This window comes from Convolutriloba macropyga, chromosome 4 (genome assembly GCF_964194025.1).
Source record: "Convolutriloba macropyga chromosome 4, txConMacr16.3, whole genome shotgun sequence".
In the NCBI taxonomy this organism is placed as follows: domain Eukaryota; kingdom Metazoa; phylum Xenacoelomorpha; order Acoela; family Convolutidae; genus Convolutriloba; species Convolutriloba macropyga.
In genome coordinates, this window is record NC_134471.1 from 70,503,797 (window position 1) to 70,531,376 (window position 27,580).

Consider the following 27,580-nt stretch of genomic DNA (forward strand, 5'->3'; position numbering starts at 1 on the left):
TATGCTATTGCTATGATCCTTTACTAAGCGATTCGATATGACACCGCAATTGGCGGAGATGGAAAAAGAGTCATTGGACATAGGAACTTATTTTAAATGAAGCTGCCCGGGAACAAGGTCGCCTTAATTATTTTGAGGGTTATATGCAGCAAGGATGGCTACATTAGTATCAGTTCCGCCGGTTGAGAGGACCATCATGCGCGCCTATGTCGTTTACAGCCTGGTTTTAACGGCAGTTGTGTATCCCGTTATGACTAAAAGTGTCTCGGATTACAGAGGGTGGATTGCGGCTGAATATCCCTATAGAGTTAAGTCATATAAGTATTTATCAAGAAGAAATGTTGTCCACGCTGTTGATGGAAATTCTGGCCGGACAATTGTATTTGCGTTGTTGCCCAAAATTGAACACAATGGCGAGGACACCAGAGCTCGTAACAAAATTTGGGGAAGTTTTATGATCTTTAATCAATTTTTTTGAAACCACTGATTAACTGTTTGTTGCCTTTAATTAAGGCATCTCGATATTCTGTTTTTGGAAGAGTTAACTTGTCTGAGCCATTTAAAAAACACATTTTTCGTTTTGAAGAACTAAAAAATCTGCTCTATAATTTTAAGTTTCAAAACAATTGGTCACACAATTCAAAGTTTCAACAAAAATTCAATGACATTTCGATGGCATGCAAATCTCAAGAATTAATGAATCAGAGTTGCAAAAAAAATTTGAGATAAGAAACAGATTTCAATAACCAATTCTGCACAAACAAAACAATATGAAATTGATGTTTTATATGCTTTAAACACAAATATTGTCCAAAAAATTTTTTTCTTACCCAAAGGCTTAAAACAGAACCCCAAGAGAAACATTTCATGACCTTCCTCGGGTATCTTCTAAAACCAATGATGGAAAATTTTATTTTGTTCCAGCAATTCAATGACTTTTCGTTGTAGTCTTAAAGAGACTTTTAAAAAGCATCGAAGAAAGTTTTATATAACCTTGTCTCCTTTTTTGCAATTCTTTGATTAACTGTTGATTACCTTTAAATAAACTTTTCTCTAGCTACTTATTATTATCTAAACTCACAATTACTTTGTCTCTGAAAAAATATCACCCGTAAAATGATTAAACAAAAGAATTTTTTTTGAAATGCCAACACACTGTTTGAGCTAGAATATCGGAGGGGTGCAAGAGATGGTTTATAATAAGAACCAATAAAGGTCTGATAAATACTACCTAGTCTTCTCATTTGAAACCTTATTCATGTATCATGTATACCACAAAATGCAGCTTTTCGTGAAACTGACTAGATGGGGACTGAGTCAAGGCCAAAATGGAGAAGCTGAGAGAGAAATTGGACCAGCTATTTGTCGTTTTGATATGCATGTCACTATAGTTCAGGCAATGTGGGTTTGCGTTTGCGGAATATGGAGCCATGAGAGTCAAAAACACGATGAACATTCTGAAGAAAACTTTATGAACTATGATATTGCTATGATCCTTTACTAAGCGATTCGATATGACACCGCAAATGGCAGAGATGGAAAAAGAGTTATTGGACATAGGAACTTATTTTATATGAAGCTGCCCGGGAACAAGGTCGCCTTAATTTTTTTGGGCGTTATATGCAGCAAGGATGGCTACATTAGTTTCATGTCCGCCGGTTGAGAGGACCAGCATGCGCGCCTATGTCGTTTACAGCCTGGCTTTAACGGCAGTTGTGTATCCCATTATGACTAAACGTGTCTCGGATTACAGAGGGTAGATTGCGACTGAACATCCTTATAGAGTTAAGTCATATAAGTATTTATCAAGAAGAAATGTTGTCCACGCTGTTGATGGAAATTCTGGCCTGACATTTGTATTTGCGTTGTTGCCCAAAGTTGGACAAAATGACGAGGACACCAGAGCTCGTAACAAAATTTGGGGAAGTTTTATGACCTTTAATCAATTTTTTTGAAACCACTGATTAACTTTTTGATGCCTCTAATTAGGGCATCTCGATATTCTGTTTTTTGAAGAGTTAACTTGTCTGAGCCATTTGAAAAACACATTTTTCGTTTTGAAGATTTAAACAATCTGCTCTATAATTTTAAGTTTCAAAACAATTGGTCACACAATTCAAAGTTTCAACAAAAATTCAATGACATTTCGATGGCATGCAAATCTCACGAATTAATGAATCAGATTTGCAAAAAAAATTTGAGATAAGAAACAGATTTCAATAACCAATTCTGCACAAACAAAACAATATGAAATTGATGTTTTGTATGCTTTAAGACAAATATTGTCCAAAAATCTTTTTTCTCACCCAAAGGCTTAAAACAGAACCCCAAGAGAAACATTTCATGACCTTTCTCGGGTATCTTCTAAAACCAATGATGGAAAATTTTATTTTGTTCCAGCAATTCAATGACCTTTCGTTGTAGTCTTAAAGAGACTTTAAAAAAGCATAGAAGAAAGTTTTATATAACCTTCTCTCCTTTTTTGCGATTCTTTGATTAACTGTTGATTACCTTTAAATAAACCTTCCTCCAGCTACTTATTATTATCTTAACTCACAAATACTTCGTCTCTGAAAAAATATCGCTCGTAAAATGATTAAACAAAAGAATTTTTTTATATCCCAATAAACTGTTTGAGCTAGAATTTCGGAGGGGTGCGAGAGATGGTCTATAAGAGGAACCAATAAAGGTCTGATAAAATCTACTTAGTCTTCTCATTTGAAACCCTATTCATGTATACCACAAAATGCAGCTTTTCGTGAAACTGACTAGATGGGGACTGAGTCAAGGCCAAAATGGAGAAGCTGAGAGAGAAATTGGACCAACTATTTGTCGTTTTGATATGCATGTCACTATAGTTCAGGCAATGTGGGTTTGCGTTTGCGGAATATGGGGCCATGAGAGTCAAAAACACGATGAACATTCTGAAGAAAACATTATGAACTATGCTATTGCTAAGATCCTTTACTAAGCAATTCGATATGACACCAAAATTGGCGGAGGTGGAAAAAGAGTTATTGGACATAGGAACTTCTTTTAAATGAAGTTGCCCGGGAACAAGGTCGCCTTATTTTATTTGAGGGTTATATGCAGCAAGGATGGCTACAGTAGTTTCAGGTCCGCCGGTTGAGAGGACCATCATGCGCGCCTATGTCGTTTACAGCCTGGCTTTAAAGGCAGTTGTGTATCCCGTTGTGACTAAACGTGTCTCGGATTAAAGAGGGTGGATTGCGGCTAAAGGTCCATTAAAGTTAAGTTGTTCAGGTATGTAGCAAGAAAAAATGTTGTCCATGCTGTTGATGGAAACCCTGGCCTGACGATTGTATTTGCGTTGTTGCCCAAAATTGGGCACAATCACGAGGACACCAGAGCTCGTAACAAAATTTGGGGAAGTTTTATCACCTTTAATCAATATTTTTGGAACCACTGATTAACTGTTTGATGTCTTTAATTAGGGCATCTCGATTTTCTGTTTTTTGAAGAGTTAACTTGTCTGAGCCATTTAAAAAAAACACATTTATCGTTTTGAAGAACTAAACAATCTGCACTATAATTTTAAGTTTCAAAACAATTGGTCACACAATTCAAAATTTCAACAAAAAATCAATGATATTTCGTTGGCGTGCAAATCTCACGAAATAATAAATCAGAGTTACAAAAAAATGAGATAAGAAACAGATTTCAATAACCAATTCCGCACAAACAAAACAATATGAAATTGATGGTTTGTATGCTTTAAACACAAATATTTTCCAAAAATCTTTTTTCTTACACAAAAGCTTAAAACAGAACCCCAAGACAAACATTTCATGACCTCCCTCGGGCATCTTCTAAAACCAATGATGGAAAGTTTTATTTTTTCCAGCAATTCAATGACCTTTCGTGGTAGTGTTAAACAAATTTAAACAAACCATAGAAGAAAGTTTTAAATAACCTTCTCTCACTTTTTGCGATTCTTTGATTAACTGTTGATTACCTTTAAGGAAACTTTCCTCTAGCTACTCACTATTCTAACTCACAAATACCTTGTCTCTGAAAATAGATCAACCGTAAACTGATTAAACAATAGATTTTTTTAAATCCCAACAAACTGTTTGAACTCAAATATTGGAGTCCTGTAAGAGGATTGTTTACAATAAGTACCAATAGGTGTCTGTTAAAACCTACCTAGTATACTCATTTGAAGCCCTTCATGTATACCACAAAATGCAGCTTTTCGTGAAAGTGACCGGATGGGGACTGAGCGAGTCAAGGCCAAAATGGAGAAGCTGAGAGGGAACTTGGACCAGCTATTTTTCGTTTTGATAGTCAAGTCACTATAGATCGCGCAATAAGGGTTTGCATTTCCGGAATATGGAGCCATGAGAGTCAAAAACACGACGAACAATCTGAAGAAAACATTTTGAACTATGAACTATGCTGTTGCTAAGATCTTTTACTAAGCAATTCGATATGCCACGGCAATTGAAGGAGATGAAAAAAGAAATATTGAATATAGGCATTTCTTTTAAATTAAATTGCCCGGAAACAAGGTCGCCTTATTTTATTTGAGGATTATTTGCAGCAACGACGGCTACATTAGTTTCAGGTCCGACGGTTGAAAGGATCAACCTACATGCCTATTTCATTTACAGCCTGGCATTGACGGCAGTTGTGTCAACCGTTGTAACTAAACGGGTCTGGGATTACAGAGGGTGGACCGCGGCTGAAGATCCCTATAATAGTAGGTTGTATAAATATTTAGCAGGAAGAAACGTTGTCCACGCTTTTGCTGGAAATTCCGGCCTGACGAGTGTTTTTGCGTTGGTGCCCAAAATTGGGCTCAATGACGAGGACATCAGAGCTCGGAACAAAATCCGGGGAGGTATTATCAACTTTTTTCAATATTTCTGACATCACTGATTAACTGTTTGATGCCTTTAAATAAATCCTCCCGATTTTCTATATTTTTTAAGAGTTAACTTGTCTAAGACATTTCAGAAAACACATTTTTTGTTTTGAATAACAAAAAAATCTGCCCAATAAGTTTAAGTTTCAAAACAATTGGTCACGCCATTCAAATTTTCAAAAAAAAACTCAATGATGTTTCGAGGGTATTCATATCTCACGATTTAGCGCATCAGAGTTGCGGAAAAACATTAGATTAGAAACAGATTTCAACAACCAATTCCGCACAAACAAAAAAATCAATGAGAAAATGATGTTTTGTATGCTTCCAAAATAAACAATGTCCAGCAATTTTTTTACCAAAAAGCTTAAAACAGACCCCCAAAACACTGTTTCAATGAATTTCTTCGAATATAATCTAAAACCAATAATAGAAAACTTTTTTTCCAGGATTTCAATGACCTTTCGTTGTAGTGTTAAACAAAACCATAGAAGAATGTTTTGTAAAACCTTTTCTCCCTTTGATACTCTGATTAACTTTTTATTAAATTTAATTAAATTTTCGTCTAGTCACTAATTTTTCTAATTCACAAACAACTTTCTCTGAAAGTAGATCAGCTGTAAACTGATTAAACAAAAAAATTTTTAAAACTCACAGAGGGTGGATCGCGGCTGAACATCCCTATAATAGTAGGTTGTTTAAATATTTAGCGAGAAGAAACGTTATCCACGCTTTTGCTGGAAATTCTGGCCTGACGAGTGTTTTTGCGTTGGTGCCCAAAATTGGGCTCAATGACGAGGACATCAGAGCTCGGAACAAAATCCGGGGAGGTATTATCAACTTTTTTCAATATTTCTGACATCACTGATTAACTGTTTGATGCCTTTAAATAAATCATCCCGATTTTCTATATTTTTTAAGAGTTAACTTGTCTAAGACATTTCAGAAAACACATTTTTTGTTTTCAATAACAAAACAATCTGCCCTATAAGTTTAAGTTTGAAAACAATTGGTCACGCCATTCAAATTTTCAACAAAAACTCAATGATGTTTCGAGGGTATTCATATCTCAAGATTTAGCGCATCAGAGTCGCGGAAAAACATGAGATAAGAAACAGATTTCAACAACCAATTCCGCACAAACAAAAAAAACAATGAGAAAATGATGTTTTGTATGCTTCAAAAATAAACAATGTCCAACAATTTTTTTAATTTTTTTTACCAAAAAGCTTAAAACAGACCCCCAAAACACTGTTTTAATGATTTTCCTCGAATATAATCTAAAACCAAAAATAGAAATTTTTTTTCCAGGATTTCAATGACCTTTCGTTGTAGTGTTAAACAAAACCATAGAAGAATGTTTTGTAAAACCTTTTCTCCCTTTGATACTCTGATTAACTTTTTATTAAATTTAATTAAATTTTCGTCTAGTCACTAATTTTTCTAATTCACAAACAACTTTCTCTGAAAGTAGATCAGCTGTAAACTGATTAAACAAAAAAATTTTTAAAACTCACAGAGGGTGGATCGCGGCTGAACATCCCTATAATAGTAGGTTGTTTAAATATTTAGCGAGAAGAAACGTTATCCACGCTTTTGCTGGAAATTCTGGCCTAACGAGTGTTTTTGCGTTGGTGCCCAAAATTGGGCTCAATGACGAGGACATCAGAGCTCGGAACAAAATCCGGGGAGGTATTATCAACTTTTTTCAATATTTCTGACATCACTGATTAACTGTTTGATGCCTTTAAATAAATCATCCCGATTTTCTATATTTTTTAAGAGTTAACTTGTCTAAGACATTTCAGAAAACACATTTTTTGTTTTCAATAACAAAACAATCTGCCCTATAAGTTTAAGTTTGAAAACAATTGGTCACGCCATTCAAATTTTCAACAAAAACTCAATGATGTTTCGAGGGTATTCATATCTCAAGATTTAGCGCATCAGAGTCGCGGAAAAACATGAGATAAGAAACAGATTTCAACAACCAATTCCGCACAAACAAAAAAAACAATGAGAAAATGATGTTTTGTATGCTTCCAAAATAAACAATGTCCAGCAATTTTTTTACCAAAAAGCTTAAAACAGACCCCCAAAACACTGTTTCAATGAATTTCTTCGAATATAATCTAAAACCAATAATAGAAAACTTTTTTTCCAGGATTTCAATGACCTTTCGTTGTAGTGTTAAACAAAACCATAGAAGAATGTTTTGTAAAACCTTTTCTCCCTTTGATACTCTGATTAACTTTTTATTAAATTTAATTAAATTTTCGTCTAGTCACTAATTTTTCTAATTCACAAACAACTTTCTCTGAAAGTAGATCAGCTGTAAACTGATTAAACAAAAAAATTTTTAAAACTCACAGAGGGTGGATCGCGGCTGAACATCCCTATAATAGTAGGTTGTTTAAATATTTAGCGAGAAGAAACGTTATCCACGCTTTTGCTGGAAATTCTGGCCTGACGAGTGTTTTTGCGTTGGTGCCCAAAATTGGGCTCAATGACGAGGACATCAGAGCTCGGAACAAAATCCGGGGAGGTATTATCAACTTTTTTCAATATTTCTGACATCACTGATTAACTGTTTGATGCCTTTAAATAAATCATCCCGATTTTCTATATTTTTTAAGAGTTAACTTGTCTAAGACATTTCAGAAAACACATTTTTTGTTTTCAATAACAAAACAATCTGCCCTATAAGTTTAAGTTTGAAAACAATTGGTCACGCCATTCAAATTTTCAACAAAAACTCAATGATGTTTCGAGGGTATTCATATCTCAAGATTTAGCGCATCAGAGTCGCGGAAAAACATGAGATAAGAAACAGATTTCAACAACCAATTCCGCACAAACAAAAAAAAACAATGAGAAAATGATGTTTTGTATGCTTCAAAAATAAACAATGTCCAACAATTTTTTTAATTTTTTTTACCAAAAAGCTTAAAACAGACCCCCAAACCACTGTTTTAATGATTTTCCTCGAATATAATCTAAAACCAAAAATAGAAATTTTTTTTCCAGGATTTCAATGACCTTTCGTTGTAGTATTAAACAAAACCATAGAAGAAATTTTTGTAAAACCTTTTCTCCCTTTGATACTCTGATTAACTGTTTATTACATTTAATTAAATTTTCGTCTAGTTACTAATTTTTCTAATTCACAAACAACTTTCTCTGAAAGTAGAGCAGCTGTAAACTGACTAAACAAAAAAAATTTTAAAACTCAACAAACTCTTTGAACTCAAATACCGGAGGGCTACAAGAAATAGTTTATAATAAAAACCAGTATGTTTCTGTTAAAATCTACCCATTCAACTCAATTGAAGGGCTTAAGTTCACAAGGGCTTAAAACAGACCCCAAAGAAAAATTTTTCATGACATTCCTCGGATATCTTCTATACCCAATGGTGGAAAACCTTTTTTTCCAGCACTTCAATGACCTTTCGTTGTAATGTTAAGCAAAATTTTAAAAAACCACAGAAGAAAGATTTATATAACCTTCCCTCACTTTCTGCGATTCTTTGATTAACTGTTTATTACCTTAGCTAAACCTTCCTCTAGCTAATTACGATTTTAACTCATAAATACCTTGTTTCTGAAAGTAGATCACCCGTAAACTGCTTTAACTATAGAATTTTTTAAAATCCCGGCAAACTGTTTGAACTCAAATTTCGGAGGGGTACAAGAGTATTGTTTGTAAAAAAAAACCAATAAGTGTCTGTTTCAGTCTACTCAGTCTCCTCATTTGAATACCTGTTCAGTATACCATAAAATACAGCTTTTCATGCAACAGACTAGATGGGGACTGAGCGAGTCAACGCCAAAATGGAGAAGCTGAAAGGGAATTTGGACCAGCTCTTTTTCGTTTTAATAGGCTTATCACTTTACTTTGCGTAATCTGGATATGCGTTTCCGAAATATGGAGCCATGAGAGTCAAAAACACGACGAACAATCTGAGGAAAACATTGTGAACTACGCTACTCCTAAGATCTTTTACTAAGCGATTCAATATGCCACCGCAATCGGAGGAGATGGAAAAAGAATTGTTAGATACAAAAATTTCTTATAAAAGGAGTTGCCCGAGAACAAGGTCGCTTTATTTTAATCGCCAAGACGGCTACAGTAGTTTCATGTCCGATGGTGGAGAGGACCAACTTACGCGCCTATTTCATTTACAGCCTGGCTTTAACGAGAGTTGTGTGTCCCGTTGTGACTAAACGGGTCTGGGATTACGGAGGGTGATCACGGCTGAAGGTCCATTAAAGTTAAGTTGTATAGGTATATAGCAAGAAGAAATGTTGTCCACGCTGTTGATGGAAACTCTGGCCTGACGTGTGCATTTGCGTTGTTGCCCAAAATTGGGCTCAATGACGAGGACACCAGGGCTCGGAACAAAATTCGGGGAGGTCTTTTTTGAAAAGTTAACTTGTCCAAACCATTTAAGAAAACACATTTTTTGTTTTGAATAACTAAACAATCTGCTCTATAAGCTTAAGTTTCAAAACAATTGGTCACGTCATTGAAATTTTCTACGAAAACTAATTGGTATTTAGAGGCAAGCATATCTATCTCACGAATTAATACATCAGAGTTGCGGGAAAATATGAGATGACATAAGACATAGATTTCAACAACCATCCGCACAAACAAAACAAAGTGGTGTTGATGTTTTGTATGCTTTAAACACAAAAATTGTCCAACAATCTTTTTCTTGCCCAAGGGCTTAAAACAGACCCCAAAGAAAAACTTTTCACGACATTCCTCGGATATCTTCTAAAACCAATGGTGGAAAACTTTTTTTCCAGCACTTCAATGACCTTTCGTGGTAATGTTAAAAAAGACTTTGAAGAGTTACAAAAAAATATGAGATAAGAAACAGACTTCAATAACCAATTTCGCACGAACAAAACAATATGAAATTGAAGTTTTGTATGCTTTAAACACAAATATTGTTCAAAAATCTTTTTTCTTACCCAAAGGCTTAAAACAAAACCCCAAGACAAACAATTCATGATCTTCCTCGGGTATCTTCTAAAACCAATGATGGAAAATTTAATTTTGTTCCAGCAAATCAATGACCTTTCGTTGTAGTCTTACAGAAACTTTAAAAAAGCATAGAAGAAAGTTTTATATAACCTTCTCTCCTTTTTGCGATTCTTTGATTAACTGTTGATTACCTTTAAATAAACCTTCCTCTAGCTACTTATTATTATCTTAACTCACAAATACCTTGTCTCTGAAAAAAGATCACCCATTAAATTATTAAACAAAAGAATTTTTTTCAATCCCAACAAACTGTTTGAGCTAGAATATCGGAGGGGTGCAAGAGGATGTTTTATAATAAGAACCAAAAAATGTCTGATAAAGTCTACCTAGTCTTCTCATTTGAAACCCTCTTCATGTATACCACAAAATGCAGCTTTTCGTGAAACTGACTAGATGGGGACTGAGTCAAGGCCAAAATGGAGAACCTGAGAGAGAAATTGGACCAGGTATTCGTCGTTTTGATATGCATGTCACTATAGTTCAGGCAATGTGGGTTTGCGTTTGCGGAATATGGGGCCATGAGAGTCAAAAACACGATGAACATTCTGAAGAAAACATTATGAACTATGCTATTGCTAAGATCCTTTACTAAGCAATTCGATATGATACCAAAATTGCCGGAGATGGAAAAAGAGTTATTGGACATAGGAACTTCTTTTAAATGAAGTTGCCCGGAAACAAGGTCGCCTTATTTTATTTGAGGGTTATTTGCAGCAACGACGGCTACATTAGTTTCAGGTCCAACGGTTGAGAGGACCAACCTACATGCCTATTTCATTTACAGCCTGGCTTTCAGGGCAGTTGTTTCAACCGTTGTAACTAAACGGGTCTGGGATTACAGAGGGTGGATCGCGGCTGAAGATCCCTATAATAGTAGGTTGTATTAATATTTAGCAAGAAGCAACGCTGTCCACGCTTTTGCTGGAAATTCTGGCCTGACGAGTGTTTTTGCGTTGGTGCCCAAAATTGGGCTCAATGACGAGGACAGCAGAGCTCGGAACAAAATCCGGGGAGGTATTATCAACTTTTTTCAATATTTCTGACATCACTGATTATTTGTTTGATGCCTTTAATTAAATCATCCCGATATTCTATATTTCTAAGAGTTAACTTGTCTCAGCCATTTGGGAAATAACATTTTTCGTTTTGAAAAACAAATATTCTGCCCTATAAGTTTAAGTTTCAAAACAATTGATCACGCCATTCAAATTTTCAACAAAAAATCAATGATGTTTTGAGGGGAGCATATCTCACGATTTAGCGCACCAGAGTTGCGGAAAAACATGAGATAAGATACAAATTTCAACAACCAATTCCGCACAAACAAAAAAATCAATGAGAAAATGATGTTTTGCATGCTTCCAAAATAAACGTCCAGCAATTTTTTTTTACCTAAAAGCTTAAAACAGACCCCCAAAACAATGTTTTATTGAATTTCCTCGAATATGTTCTAAATCCAATTATAGAATTTTTTTCCAGGATTTCAATGACCTTTCGTTGTAATGTTAAACAAAACCATAGAAGAAAGTTTTGTAAAACTTTTTCTCCCTTTGATACTCTGATTAACTGTTTATTACCTTTAATTAAATCTTCGTCTTGTCACTAATTTTTCTAATTCACAAACAACTTTCTCTAAAAGTATATCAACTGTAAACGGATTAATGAAAGAAAACTTAAAAACTCAACAAACTCTTTGAACTCAAATACCGGAGGGCTACAAGAAGTAGTTTATAATTAAAACCAGTATGTTTCTTTTAAAATCTACTCATTCAATTCAATTGAAGCTCTATCTTTGTAGACAGCAAAATGCAGCTATTTGTGAAATTGACTACAAGGAGACTGAGCAAGTGAACGCCAAACTAGAGAAGCTGAGTGGGAATGTGGACCAGCTGTTTTACATTGTGATAGGCATGTTACTATACGTCACGCAATTTGTGTTCGCGTTTTCGCAATATGAAGTCATGAGAGCCAAAAACACGACGAACAATCTGAGGAACACATTATCAACTACGCTCTTCCTAAAATCTTTTACTAAGCGATTCGATATGCCACCGCAATCGCAGGACATGGGAAAAGCACTGATGGATATAGGAATCTTTTTTAAATAGAGTTGCCCGAGAACAAGGTCGCCTTATTTTATTCGCCACGACGGCTACAGTAGTTTCAGGTCCGATGGTGGAGAGGACCAACATACGCGCCTATTTCATTTACAGCCTGGCTTTAACGGGAGTTGTGCGTCCCGTTGTGACTAAACGGGTCTGGGATTACAGAGGGTGGATTGCGGCTGAAGATCCCTTTAAAGTTATGTTGTATAGGTATTTAGCAAGAAGCAACGTTGTCTGCGCTGTTGATGGATATTCTGGCCTGACGTGTGTATTTGCATTGTTGCCCAAAACTGAGCACAAAGACGAGGACACCAGGGCTCGGAACAAAAATCGGGGAGGTCTTTTTTGAAACGTTAACTTGTCTAAGCCATTTAAGAAAACACATTTTTTGTTCTGAATAACTAAGCAGTCTGCTCTATAAGCTTAAGTTTCAAAACAATTGGTCACGCCATTGAAATTTTCATCGAAAACTCATTGGTATTTAGAGGGCAAGCATATCTCATGAATTAAAGCATCAGAGTTGCGCAAAAATATGAGATGAGATAAGACAAAGATTTCAACAACCATCCGCACAAACAAAACAAAGTGATGTTGATATTTTGTATACTTTAAACACAAAAATTGTCCAACAATCATTTTTCTTACCCAAGGTCTTAAAACAGACCCCAAAAAAAAATTTTTCATGACATTCCTCGGATATCTTCTTAACCCAATGGTGGACAACTTTTTTTCAGAACTTTCGTTGTAATGTTAAACAAAACTTTAAAAAACCACAGAAGAAAGATTTATATAACCTTACCTCACTTTCTGAGATTCTTTGATTAACTGTTTATTACATTTAGCTATATCTTCCTCCAGCTACTTATGATTCTAACTCAAAAATACCTTGTTTCTGAAAATAGATAACCCGTAAACTGATCAAACAATAAAAGTTTTTAAAGTCCTAACAAACTGTTTGAACTCAAAATTCGTAGGGGTACAAGGGGATTGTTTATAAAAAAAAAACCAATAAGTGTCTGTTTCAATCTCCTCAGTCCACTCATTTGAATACCTATTCAGTATACCAGAAAATGCAGCTTTTCGTGAAACTGACTAGATGGGGACTGAGCGAGTCAACGCCAAATTCGAGAAACTGAGAGGGAATTTGGACCAGCTCTTTTTCGTTTTAATAGGCATATCATTTTACTTCGCGTAATTTGGATATGCGTTTCCGGAATATGGAGCCATGAGAGTCAAAAACACTACAAACAATCTGAAGAAAACACTATGAACTACGCTTTTCCTAAGATCTTTTACTAAGCGATTCGATATGCCATCGCAATCGCAGGAGATGGGAAAAGAACTGTTGGATATAGGAATCTTTTTTAAATAGAGTTGCCCGAGAACAAAGTTGCCTTATTTTATTCGCCACGACGGCTACAGTAGTTTCAAGTCCGATGGTGGAGAGGACCAACATACGCGCATATTTCATTTACAGCCTGGCTTTAACGGGTGTTGTGCGTCTCGTTGTGACTAAACGGGTCTGGGATTATATAGGGTGGATTGCGGTTGAAGATCCCTTTAAAGGTAAGTTGTATAGGTTTTTAGCAAGAAGCAACGTTGTCTGCGCTGATGATGGAAATTCTGGCCTGACGTGTGTATTTGCGTTGTTGCCCAAAATTGGGCACAATGACGAGGACACCAGGGCTCGGAGCCAAATTTATTTGCGTTTGAGATTCTTTTACCAAATAGGTAAGAACGTTTATTATCAACACAAATTTTGACATAAGAAAGAACCGAATCTTTTTCTGGCTCAGAAAGTCGTTTAAAAAACAATAAAGCAAACGGCATATGAGGGTGCTTTTAGAAATGGAATACAGAAAAAGTGTGTGGCTATGACTTTAACAGTTTTCCCGATACTCATAATCTTTTCTTAGGATCGCGCACAAAAAATATTAAGTTTGGACTATGGTAAAATTAAGCCATCCTCAGAAAACAGATTATTTAAAAAATTACCCTGCGTTCTCAACCTTTCTTTCAGTCTTATCCAACCTTCTTGGAAAAACTTATCGTGACAGAGAACCAACTGTTGAATTGTCCAACAACAAACTATTTTTTATTGCTTTACGACTTGAAACTCAAAGCCCTGTTTTGCAGTAACAAGAACTGAAATAAACAAGCGGATGAGAAGTGAGCGAGCTACACGAAACAAATTAAACTTCAAACCTCACACATACTATTGGCAACATAGCGGATGGGGGGGGTTGATAATTTTTTATACTAAGAACAATAGGTTTTTTCAACATTCGAAATTATAATCATTTATAATGTAATATATTGAAAACGAATTAGAAATCTCAATACAAAATTTATTTTACCTAGTTGTGACATTTACAAATTGTTATATGTAGTACGGCCATTAACAACCAAGTTCCTGAATCAAATACTTTTGTCTGAGCAACCGTTGTAAACTTAAATCTCAATAAAAAACGAACAAAAATTATCATAAAAAGGAAAAATTCCGCCATAATAAATTCTTGTTACTAGTTACGTAATGAAATTTTCACAAAAACCTTTTGTGGCTTAGTAAACTCCCGGATTGACCGCCATTGATAAATCTTGGCAACCATATCCAAGCCATATATGGTGACCAAAGTAAAGCCCAATAACATATAAGTTATCATTTCTGTCATGCTATGTTTCTTTTACCAGTTACGTGTCGAGTGAAAATTTTGTGGCGTTAGAAACAAGAGTAGAAACAGATCAGTGAAAACAAATGTGAATTTGTTTTGACCGAAACCAACACTTTAGACCTCAAATGCCCAGTGTAATTGGGACATGAACATACTTTCGAACACGGAAACTTTCGCAATGTGTATGCTTTTGAACATTTCCTTTTTTCTGCACATCGAAGACTTTTCAGTGGAATATGACCCATAATTTTTACAAAACTTTATAATGCAATTTTAAATAAACATTTTCAGAAATATTTCAATCTGAAAAAAGTTCAGGTAAATTTACCTGAACCAAGTTCAGGTAACTAGAAGTTCAGGTGATGTTCATGTGTAAAAGCACCTGAAATACACCTGAACTGTATTTCAGGTAAATTTTCACCTGAACAAGTTCAGGTGTGGTTACCTGAAAATACCTTTTTTTTGCAATCAGCAAAGAAACAACAAAAATTTAGCAGTAAACGTAAACACAATACAAATACAAACTTTAGTAGAAACATCAACACATTTATTAGGCAGTGTCCAGCTTTTTTTTAGTTTTGCAAAGTTGTGGATAAATTTATCATCAAATTTTCCCACTCTTCAGCTCCACTGATCTTTCTAGTTCAAAGAAGTTTTTTTGGAACCATTAAGGGTTTCTGAAATGAACAACCATAGCGAAGTTTTAAAGTAACGGTTTAAAGAATCTTTAAAATTTTTGAAATCATAACAGGAAACGCAGTGGTTTTAAAGTGGATCAACTTGAATCCAATCTCTTTTCCTTATATATTAATTAATAACTAGTTTTCCTGCATATATTAAACCTCTTGAAAACTGGATTACACAAATATAGAAAAGTCAACGACATATTGTCCTCATTTAGCTTCCATTTCTTTAAAGTCTTTCAGAATCAGATTGATATTCTTCTTTTAGTGTGTTATAGCATCGAATAACGCCTCTGGTAAAAAACGCCTCCAAGAAAAAGATTTTGTTGAAAATGCACATTTTTCGATGAGAAGGTGTGTATAAGGATAACTACTAAACAAACACATTAAAAAAATGATATCTTTGTGTAAATGCAGTCTATTTGGCCAATTCGAATTCCATGCAATTTTTGTGTATTGACCATTCTTCTGAAGCCAAAATGTTGCAAACAAAAAATATAGATAGTGTTCTCTATTGAGAATTAACCAGCACAAATACATCAATGCCGTGGTGACTTGAGCGCGGTTTACGGGAAAAGTTCAGACTTTAATAGCCAAATATACATACAGTAATACGTCATAGCAAGGAATTTGGAACGCATTCTGTTAAAAAATTTTCAGAAATTTGACTAAATGATGGACACTGCCCGGGCTGAGGTGTCAACGCTAAAAAACGCAAAATTATGTAAGATTTTGCGTTGAATGCGTTGAATTTATGTAAGAACTACGCTTGAGCGTAGATCTTACTTAAATTCAACGCATTCAACGCCAATCTTATATAATTTTGTGTTGAATTTTGGCGTAGATCTTACATATTTAGCGTTGAATTTTAGCGTAGATCTTACATATTTAGCGTTGAATTTAGCGTAGATATAACATGAATTCAACGCATTCAACGCCAATCTTACATAATTTTTCGTTGATTTTTGGCGTAGATCTTACATATTTAGCGTTGAATTTTAGCGTAGATCTTACATATTTAGCGTTGAATTTAGCGTAGATCTTACATAGATTCAACGCATTCAACGCCAATCTTACATATTTTGCGTAGAATGTTGGCATAGATCTTAAAAACTTAAGGTTGAATTTTTTGAATTCCATTTCAGACCACTTTATGATTTCAAAAGTTATTCAAGTGTTTTTTGAAAAAGTCAATTTTTTCACTGTTTCGACCCCTATGCTTCACAGGTGAGAAAAGCGAAGTCAGCAAACAACCACTTTTTAGTGCTCTTTTATAGTGCAAAATCCATTTGAGACCATTTTACAATTTCAAAACTTTTCCAAGTTTTTTTTCGAAAAATCAATTTCACTGTTTCGACCCCCTATGCTGCAAAGGTGAGAAATGTGAAGTCAGAGAAAAATAGTTTTTTAGTGCTCTTTTATAGTGCAAAATCCAATTGACACCATTTTTCGATTTCAAATTTTTCAAGTTTTTTTTTCAAAAAGTTAATTTTTTAACTGTTTCAACCCTATACTGCACAGGTGAGAAAAATCACTTTTTAGTGCTCTTTTTTAGTGCAAAATCCGTTTCAGACAATTTTACGATTTCAAAACTTTTTCAAGTTTTTTTTCGAAAATTTAATTTTTTCACTATTTCGAACCCTATACTCCAAAGGTGAGTAACAAGTCAGAAAAAAAATTTTTTTAGTGCTCTTTTATAGTGCAAAATCCAATTCAGACCATTTGAAGATTTCAAATTTTTCAAGTTTTTTTTCGAAAAATTATTTTCATTACTGTTTCGACCCCTATACTGCACAATTGAGAAAAATGAAGTCAGCAAAAAAGAACCATTTGCTCTCTTACGGTGCAAAAACCATTTCAGATCATTTTAGGTATTCAAATTTTTTTCAAAACTTAAAAAAAAATTTAAATTTTTCGCAGTACTTCTCACATGATAAATGCGTTGAATATGTTGAAATTATGTAAGATCTCGGCTAAATTCAACGAAAAATATGTAAAATCTAGGCTAAATTCAACGAATTATATGCAAGTTCAACGCTAAATTCATTGCAAAATATGTAAGGTCTACGCTAAAATCAACGCAAAATATGTAAGATCTACGCTAAATTCAACGCGAAATATGTAAGATCTACGCTTTATAAGAAATTCGGCTCTTAAGGAAACCAAGGTGCGGTTGCGCAATGGTAGAAGAGGCGACAAGTAAACAGGAGGTCAGTGGTTCGAGTCCTATACCCAGAGTTCTACGCGTTGATTTTTTGTAAGATCAACGCTAAATTCAACGCAAAAATATGTAAGATCTACGCTAAATTCAACGCTAAATATGTAAGATCTACGCTAAATTCAACGCTAAATATGTAAGATCAGCGGCAACTAGCGTTGACAAGTCGGAAAACTCACCGCCATTTCTTACATAATTTTGCGCTGAATGCGTTGAATTTTTGTCTTTAAAATCAACGCATTCAACGCAAAATTATGTAAAAAAATTGCGGTGAATTTTCTGACTTGTCAACGCTAGTTGCCGCTGATCTTACATAATTTTGGCCAAATTCCTCGGCCCGGGTGAGTAAGTCAACGCAACTTTGGAAAAGCTGAGTGAGAATGTGGGCTAGCTATTTCTCATTTTGATAGGCATGTTGTGATTCTTCATGCAAGGTGGGTTTGCATTTCTGGAATATGGCGCCGTGAGATTCAGAAACACAACGAAAATCATCATGAAAAGTATTATGAACTGTGCTATTGCTGAGATCATTTACTGAACAATTGGGCATGCCTTTGCAAACGGAAAAGACGGAAACTATTTTATTGGATATTCAAATTTTTTGGTGGACTTGGCCGAGAATGTGGGTGCCTTCTTTTCTTTCTTTAGCTAAGATAATGTCAGATGCGATGACGGATCGGACTAACATATACGCTTATGTCATTTACAGCCTGATTCACTTTAATTTTCTAAATTATTAGCTGCAGTTGTCGTTATAAATCTGGTACGTTGCTTTTATTTCTGAGTTTAACTATTAATTGACCTATTTTAAGTTTCTAAGCTCTAAGACTTTTTCTAGACTTTTCCCCCCTTTTGCGATACTCTGATTAACTGTTTATTGCATTTAACTGAGCCTTCCTCTGACAATCTATTATTTGAAATAACAATTACTCTGCCTGTGAAAGTGGATCCACCGTAAACTGGTTAAACAAAAGAACTTTTTCTTGAATATGAACAAAAGGTGCAAGCTCAGTTATTGGAGAAGTACAAGACGATCGTTTTCATTTAAAAAAACTATTTAATTTCTCTAACAATCTACTTTAGATTTTAACTGAAGCCGTATTGTTGTCTACGAAAAAAGCAATAAACTTAAGGAGTATGATACATGAGCAAAACAATCCAATTGGAGATAATATGAGCGTGCTACATTATCTAATGTGAGCGGTGTTTATGTAAACTACCATCGTAATTTGTACACGCTTTAAGATTTGTTTCTAGCAATTCAGTGCCGTTTCATTGTATACTAGCCGTTTCAAAAGTTTATAAAAAATTGTTGAGAATTTTTTATAACATTGTTATAAATTTTGTTATAACATTTATTTGACATTTGTGATCCCGCCGATTTACTGAACATCTTTTTAGCTAGGCGATCCTCTGACAACTGATTAGTCAACAAGAAATACGCAGTTCAATCTCCCTGTATAAAACAGATATTGAAGAACCTCCTTCTGATAATGTTTAGGACAAAAGTTAACAAATTGTCATATTAAGATTCATTTACCAGCTAGGTAAGAACATTTATTTTCAAGGTAAATTGTGACATAAGAAAGAACCCAATCTTTTTCTGGTGCAGGAAATCGGTTAAAAACAAAGCAAACGGCATATGAGGGTGCTTTTAGAATTGGAATACGGAAAAGGTGTGTGATTATGAATTTAACAGTTTTCCCGCAACTCATAGTCTTTTTTTTGCAATCGCATACAAAAAATTTTAAGAAGTTTGCACTATCGTAAAATTAGGCCATCCTCAGAAAACAGATTATTAAAAAAATTACCGTGCGTTCTCAACCTTTCTTTCAGTCTGATCCAACCTTCTCGGAAAACCTTATCGTTCCAGAGAGCCAACTGTTGAATTGCAAAGTCTTTTTATTAGTTAACGACTTGAAACTCAAAGCCCTGTTTTGCCGTAGGAAACACGAACTGAAATGAGAAGTGAACGAGCTACACGAAACAAATTAAACTTCAAATTACAAACATTATACTAATGGCAACATAACGGGGGGGGGGGGGGGGGTTGATAATTTTTTATACTTAGAACACTGGGTTTTTTCAACATTCCAAATTTTAATCACTTGCAATGTAATATTGGAAATGAATTAGAAATCTTAATACAAAAATTTATGTAACCTAGTTGTGACATTTATGATACAAATTGTTACATGTAGTACGGCCATTAACAACCAAGTTTCTGTATAAAATACTTTGTCTGAGCAACCCGTCTAAACTTAAGTCTCAATAAAAAACTAACAAAAATTGTTATAAAAAGGAAAAGCTTCGCCATAATAAATTCTTGTTACTATAGTTACGTAATGACATTTTCTCAAAAAACTGTTGTGGCTTAGTAAACTGTTTGTAAAAATACATTAAAACTTAATGATATATAAGTTATCTTTTCGGTCATGCTATGTTTTACTAGTTACGTGTCGAATGAAATTTTTGTGGGGTAAGAAACATGAGCAGAAACAGCCCGGTGAAAACAAATGTGAACACTTTAGACTTCAAATGCCCAGATACAGCCGGATATGGAAACTTTCGAACATACTTTGGACATGAACATACTTTCGAACATGGAAACATTCACAAGAGATTGAGAATGTGTATACCTTTGAACATTTTCTTTTTTCTGCACATCGAAGTCTTTTCAGTGTAATATGACAAAATTTTAGCAAAACTTTATAGTGCAATTTTAAAAAAAGATTTTTAGAAATTTTTATAGCATATAAAAATAATGCATCTGGTAAAAAGAACAAGCCTCCGAGAAAACGATTTTGTTGAAAATGCAACTTTTCCGATGAGAAGGTGTGTAAGGATAAATATTAAACAAGAACAATCCAAAAAATAATATCTTCGTATATAAATGCAGTCTATTTGGCCAATTCGAGTTCCTTGCAATTTTTATGTATTGGCCGTTCTTCTGAAGCGAAATTGTTGCAAACGAAAAATATAGATAGTATTCTCTATTGGAAAATAACGTGCACAAAAACATCAAAGCCGTTGTGACTTGAGCGCGGTATACAGGAAAAGTTCAGACTTCAATAGCCGAATATACATAGAGTAATATGTCATAGCAAGGAATTCGGAACGCATTCTGTTGAAAAATTTTCGGAAATCTGACTAAATGATGGGCACTGAGTAAGTCAACGCAAATTTGGAAAAGCTGAGTGAGAATTTGGGCTAGCTATTTCTCATTTTGATAGGCATGCCCGGGTCGAGGTGTTACCGCTAAAAATCGCTAAAAGATGTAAGATTTGCGGTGAATTTGAGTAAAAAGTGTAAGATTTGCGCTCAATGCGCTCAATGCGGTGAAAAAAACTTTGAAGCGGTGAAAAAAATTTTTTTCACCGCTTATGCGGTGAAAAAAAATATTTTCACCGCTAAAAATCGCAATTCTTACAAAAATTCACCGCAAAATTCACCACTAATCTGACAATAATATGACCCTAATCATCATTGGAAAAGTTGCATTAAAAAACATGCAAGAGTAGTGCTGAATGATCAGCAACCTCGTAATATTATAAAAGATATAATACTATAAGTTATGTCGAACACGCTGTCCATAGAGGATCACCTAATGGATAGACAATCAGCTTACGGATAAAATATAAAAAATAATAAACAAAGATGTTTTGATTTTAGCCATCTCTGAGGATAATTGTTTTCGTACTTTTAAACTTAGAAGTATTATAAAATATTGATCTCAATCTATATGTCCTTCTATAGGTAAACTTTGAATTTCAGTGTTGACTCTTTCTTCTAAGTTAATGGGTACTCGTCGTCCTTTTTGATGTTTAGGATAAAGATTCTTATCATTGTGTTTTATCCCCTATATATTTAGAGAGTTCGAGTATAAAACACTCAAACAATTTGGTCTAGTTTCTCTAAACAGTTATATTTTTTGTTGGAAACAGAACAATTTGGGCGTCAATTCATTATTACATGCAAAAATTAGTTCAATTGAGATAGTTCACAAAGTTGCATTTCCCATTCAATATTAGAAGATAAATATCAATATTTGACAAAATTAAAGCTCAAAAATGATTCACACTCATTTTCTAAATTATTAGCTGCAGTTGTAATTATAAATCTGGTAAGTTTGTTCTCTTTCTGAGTTTATTAACATAAGTTAAGTTTCTAAAATCTAAGATATCCTCTAAGTTTTTTTCCGTGCTCCAATATGGACAATTGGGCATGTCCTTGCAAACAGAAAAGACGGAAACTGGTTTATTGGATATTCAAATTTTTCTTGAGGACTTGGCCGAGAATGTGGGTGCCTTCTCTTTTTCTGTAGCTAAGATGATGTCAGTTGGGGTGACGGAGGGGACCAACATAAACGCCTATTTCATGTATAGCCTGATTCACATTCATTTTCTAAATTATTAGCTGCAGTTTTTGTCATAAATCTGGTAAGTTTATTTTGTTTCTGAGCATATTAACATAAGTTAAGTTTCTAAGCACCAAGATATCCTCAAAGTTCTTTTCTGCGCTCCAATATGGACAATTCGGCCTGCCCTTGCAAACAGAAAAGACGGAAACTAGTTTATTGGATATTCAAATTTTTTTGGTGGACTTGGCCAAGAATATGGGTGCCTTCTTTTTTTTTGTAGCTAAGATAATCTCAGTTGGGGTGACGGAGGGGACCAACATATACGCCTATTTCATGTTAATCCTGATTCACGTTCATTTTCTAAATTATTAGCTGCAGTTGTCGTTATAAATCTAGTAAGTTTGTTTTGTTTCTGAGTATATTAACATTAGTTAAGTTTTTAATCTCTAAGATATCCTCTAAGTTCTTTTCTGCGCTCCAATATGGACAATTGGGCATGCCCTTGCAAACAGAAAAGACGGAAACTGGTTTATTGGATATTCAAACTTTTCTGGTGGGCTTGGCCGAGAATTTGAGTGCCTTCTTTTTTTTCTGTAGCTAAGATAATGTCAGGTGGGATGACGGAGGGGACCAACATATACGCCTATTTCATGTGAAGCCTGATTCACATTCTTTTTCTGAATTATTAGCTGCAGTTTTCGTTATAAATCTTGTAAGTTTGTTTTGTTTCTGAGTATATTAACATAAGTTAATTTTCTAAGCTCTAAGATATCCTCTAAGTTTTTTTCTGCGCTCCAATATGGACAATTGGGCATGCCCTTGCAAACAGAAAAGACGGAAACTGGTTTATTGGATATTCAAAATTTTCTGGTGGGCTTGGCCGAGAATTTGAGTGCCTTCTTTTTTTTCTGTAGCTAAGATAATGTCAGGTGGGATGACGGAGGGGACCAACATATACGCCTATTTCATATGAAACCTGATTTACATTCATTTTCCAAATTATTAGCTGCAGTTGTCGTTATAAATCTGGTAAGTTTGTTTTGTTTCTGAGTATATTAACAGAAGTTAAGTTTCTAAGCTCTAAGATATCCTCTAAGTTCTTTTCTGCGCTCCAATATGGACAATTGGGCATGCCCTTGCAAACAGAAAAGAGGGAAACTGGTTTATTGGATATTCAAACTTTTCAGGTGGACTTGGCCGAGAATGTGAGTGCCTTCTTTTTTTCTGTGGCTAAGATAATGTCAGGTGGGATGACGGAGGGGACCAACATATACGCCTATTTCATATGAAACCTGATTTACATTCATTTTCCAAATTATTAGCTGCAGTTGTCGTTATAAATCTGGTAAGTTTGTTTTGTTTCTGAGTATATTAACAGAAGTTAAGTTTCTAAGCTCTAAGATATCCTCTAAGTTCTTTTCTGCGCTCCAATATGGACAATTGGGCATGCCCTTGCAAACAGAAAAGAGGGAAACTGGTTTATTGGATATTCAAACTTTTCAGGTGGACTTGGCCGAGAATGTGAGTGCCTTCTTTTTTTCTGTGGCTAAGATAATGTCAGGTGGGATGACGGAGGGGACCAACATATGCGCCTATTTCATATGAAGCCTGATTTACATTCATTTTCCAAATTATTAGCTGCAGTTGTCGTTATAAATCTAGTAAGTTTGTTTTGTTTCTGAGTATATTAACATTAGTTAAGTTTTTAATCTCTAAGATATCCTCTAAGTTCTTTTCTGCGCTCCAAGATGGACAATTGGGCATGCCCTTGCAAAAAGAAAAGACGGAAACTGGTTTATTGGATATTCAAACTTTTCTGGTGGGCTTGGCCGAGAATTTGAGTGCCTTCTTTTTTTTTCTGTAGCTAAGATAATGTCAGGTGGGATGACGGAGGGGACCAACATATACGCCTATTTCATATGAAGCCTGATTTACGTTCATTTTCCAAATTATTAGCTGCAGTTGTCGTTATAAATCTGGTAAGTTTGTTTTGTTTCTGAGTATATTAACAGAAGTTAAGTTTCTAAGCTCTAAGATATTCTCTAAGTTCTTTTCTGCGCTCCAATATGGACAATTGGGCATGCCCTTGCAAACAGAAAAGAGGGAAACTGGTTTATTGGATATTCAAACTTTTTAGGTGGACTTGGCCGAGAATGTGAGTGCCTTCTTTTTTTCTGTAGCTAAGATAATGTCAGGTGGGATGACGGAGGGGACCAACATATACGCCTATTTCATGTAAAGCCTGATTCACATTCATTTTGTAAATTATTAGCTGCAGTTGTCGTTATAAATCTGGTAAGTTTGTTTTGTTTCTGAGTATATTAACAGAAGCTAAGTTTCTAAGCTCTAAGATATCCTCTAAGTATTTTTCTACGCTCCAATATGGACAATTGGGCCTGCCCTTGCAAAGAAAAACTACAGAAACTGGTTTATTGGATATTCAAATTTTTCTGGTGGACTTGGCCGAAAATGTGGGTGTATCTTTTTTTCTGCAGCTAAGATAATGTTAGGTGCGATGACGGAGGAGACCAACATGTACGCCTATTTCATGTGAAGCCTGATTCACATTCTTTTTCTGAATTATTAGCTGCAGTTTTCGTTATAAATCTTGTAAGTTTGTTTTGTTTCTGAGTATATGAACATAAGTTAATTTTCAAAGCTCTAAGATATCCTCTAAGTTTTTTTCTGCGCTCCAATATGGACAATTGGGCATGCCCTTGCAAACAGAAAAGACGGAAACTGGTTTATTGGATATTCAAACTTTTCTGGTGGGCTTGGCCGAGAATTTGAGTGCCTTCTTTTTTTTCTGTAGCTAAGATAATGTCAGGTGGGATGACGGAGGGGACCAACATATACGCCTATTTCATATGAAGCCTGATTTACATTCATTTTCCAAATTATTAGCTGCAGTTGTCGTTATAAATCTAGTAAGTTTGTTTTGTTTCTGAGTATATTAACATTAGTTAAGTTTTTAATCTCTAAGATATCCTCTAAGTTCTTTTCTGCGCTCCAAGATGGACAATTGGGCATGCCCTTGCAAAAAGAAAAGACGGAAACTGGTTTATTGGATATTCAAACTTTTCTGGTGGGCTTGGCCGAGAATTTGAGTGCCTTCTTTTTTTTCTGTAGCTAAGATAATGTCAGGTGGGATGACGGAGGGGACCAACATATACGCCTATTTCATATGAAGCCTGATTTACGTTCATTTTCCAAATTATTAGCTGCAGTTGTCGTTATAAATCTGGTAAGTTTGTTTTGTTTCTGAGTATATTAACAGAAGTTAAGTTTCTAAGCTCTAAGATATTCTCTAAGTTCTTTTCTGCGCTCCAATATGGACAATTGGGCATGCCCTTGCAAACAGAAAAGAGGGAAACTGGTTTATTGGATATTCAAACTTTTTAGGTGGACTTGGCCGAGAATGTGAGTGCCTTTTTTTTCTGTAGCTAAGATAATGTCAGGTGGGATGACGGAGGGGACCAACATATACGCCTATTTCATGTAAAGCCTGATTCACATTCATTTTGTAAATTATTAGCTGCAGTTGTCGTTATAAATCTGGTAAGTTTGTTTTGTTTCTGAGTATATTAACAGAAGCTAAGTTTCTAAGCTCTAAGATATCCTCTAAGTATTTTTCTACGCTCCAATATGGACAATTGGGCCTGCCCTTTAAAGAAAAACTACAGAAACTGGTTTATTGGATATTCAAATTTTTCTGGTGGACTTGGCCGAAAATGTGGGTGTATCTTTTTTTCTGCAGCTAAGATAATGTTAGGTGCGATGACGGAGGAGACCAACATGTACGCCTATTTCATGTGAAGCCTGATTCACATTCTTTTTCTGAATTATTAGCTGCAGTTTTCGTTATAAATCTTGTAAGTTTGTTTTGTTTCTGAGTATATGAACATAAGTTAATTTTCAAAGCTCTAAGATATCCTCTAAGTTTTTTTCTGCGCTCCAATATGGACAATTGGGCATGCCCTTGCAAACAGAAAAGACGGAAACTGGTTTATTGGATATTCAAACTTTTCTGGTGGGCTTGGCCGAGAATTTGAGTGCCTTTTTTTTCTGTAGCTAAGATAATGTCAGGTGGGATGACGGAGGGGACCAACATATACGCCTATTTCATATGAAGCCTGATTTACATTCATTTTCCAAATTATTAGCTGCAGTTGTCGTTATAAATCTAGTAAGTTTGTTTTGTTTCTGAGTATATTAACATTAGTTAAGTTTTTAATCTCTAAGATATCCTCTAAGTTCTTTTCTGCGCTCCAAGATGGACAATTGGGCATGCCCTTGCAAAAAGAAAAGACGGAAACTGGTTTATTGGATATTCAAACTTTTCTGGTGGGCTTGGCCGAGAATTTGAGTGCCTTCTTTTTTTTCTGTAGCTAAGATAATGTCAGGTGGGATGACGGAGGGGACCAACATATACGCCTATTTCATATGAAGCCTGATTTACGTTCATTTTCCAAATTATTAGCTGCAGTTGTCGTTATAAATCTGGTAAGTTTGTTTTGTTTCTGAGTATATTAACAGAAGTTAAGTTTCTAAGCTCTAAGATATTCTCTAAGTTCTTTTCTGCGCTCCAATATGGACAATTGGGCATGCCCTTGCAAACAGAAAGGAGGGAAACTGGTTTATTGGATATTCAAACTTTTTAGGTGGACTTGGCCGAGAATGTGAGTGCCTTTTTTTTCTGTAGCTAAGATAATGTCAGGTGGGATGACGGAGGGGACCAACATATACGCCTATTTCATGTAAAGCCTGATTCACATTCATTTTGTAAATTATTAGCTGCAGTTGTCGTTATAAATCTGGTAAGTTTGTTTTGTTTCTAAGTATATTAACAGAAGCTAAGTTTCTAAGCTCTAAGATATCCTCTAAGTATTTTTCTACGCTCCAATATGGACAATTGGGCCTGCCCTTGCAAAGAAAAACTACAGAAACTGGTTTATTGGATATTCAAATTTTTCTGGTGGACTTGGCCGAAAATGTGGGTGTATCTTTTTTTCTGCAGCTAAGATAATGTTAGGTGCGATGACGGAGGAGACCAACATGTACGCCTATTTCATGTGAAGCCTGATTCACATTCTTTTTCTGAATTATTAGCTGCAGTTTTCGTTATAAATCTTGTAAGTTTGTTTTGTTTCTGAGTATATGAACATAAGTTAATTTTCAAAGCTCTAAGATATCCTCTAAGTTTTTTTCTGCGCTCCAATATGGACAATTGGGCATGCCCTTGCAAACAGAAAAGACGGAAACTGGTTTATTGGACATTCAAACTTTTCTGGTGGGCTTGGCCGAGAATTTGAGTGCCTTCTTTTTTTTCTGTAGCTAAGATAATGTCAGGTGGGATGACGGAGGGGACCAACATATACGCCTATTTCATATGAAGCCTGATTTACATTCATTTTCCAAATTATTAGCTGCAGTTGTCGTTATAAATCTAGTAAGTTTGTTTTGTTTCTGAGTATATTAACATTAGTTAAGTTTTTAATCTCTAAGATATCCTCTAAGTTCTTTTCTGCGCTCCAAGATGGACAATTGGGCATGCCCTTGCAAAAAGAAAAGACGGAAACTGGTTTATTGGATATTCAAACT

At 35.0% G+C, this 27,580-nt stretch overlaps 2 protein-coding genes across 2 annotated transcripts in view; one reads left to right on the top strand and one right to left on the bottom strand.

Moving 5' to 3' along the window:
- Positions 1 to 12,049, top strand: part of LOC142338152 (uncharacterized) — a 58,556-nt gene extending 46,507 nt beyond the window's left edge. The window contains exon 4 of the mRNA XM_075387789.1: positions 11,740 to 12,049. Within this exon, the coding sequence (XP_075243904.1) occupies positions 11,740 to 12,049 (310 nt within the window). The remainder of the gene's footprint in view (positions 1 to 11,739) is intronic.
- Positions 1 to 27,580, bottom strand: part of LOC142337872 (leucine zipper transcription factor-like protein 1) — a 458,027-nt gene that overhangs the window by 204,418 nt on the left and 226,029 nt on the right. The gene's annotated exons all lie outside the window — the stretch shown is intronic.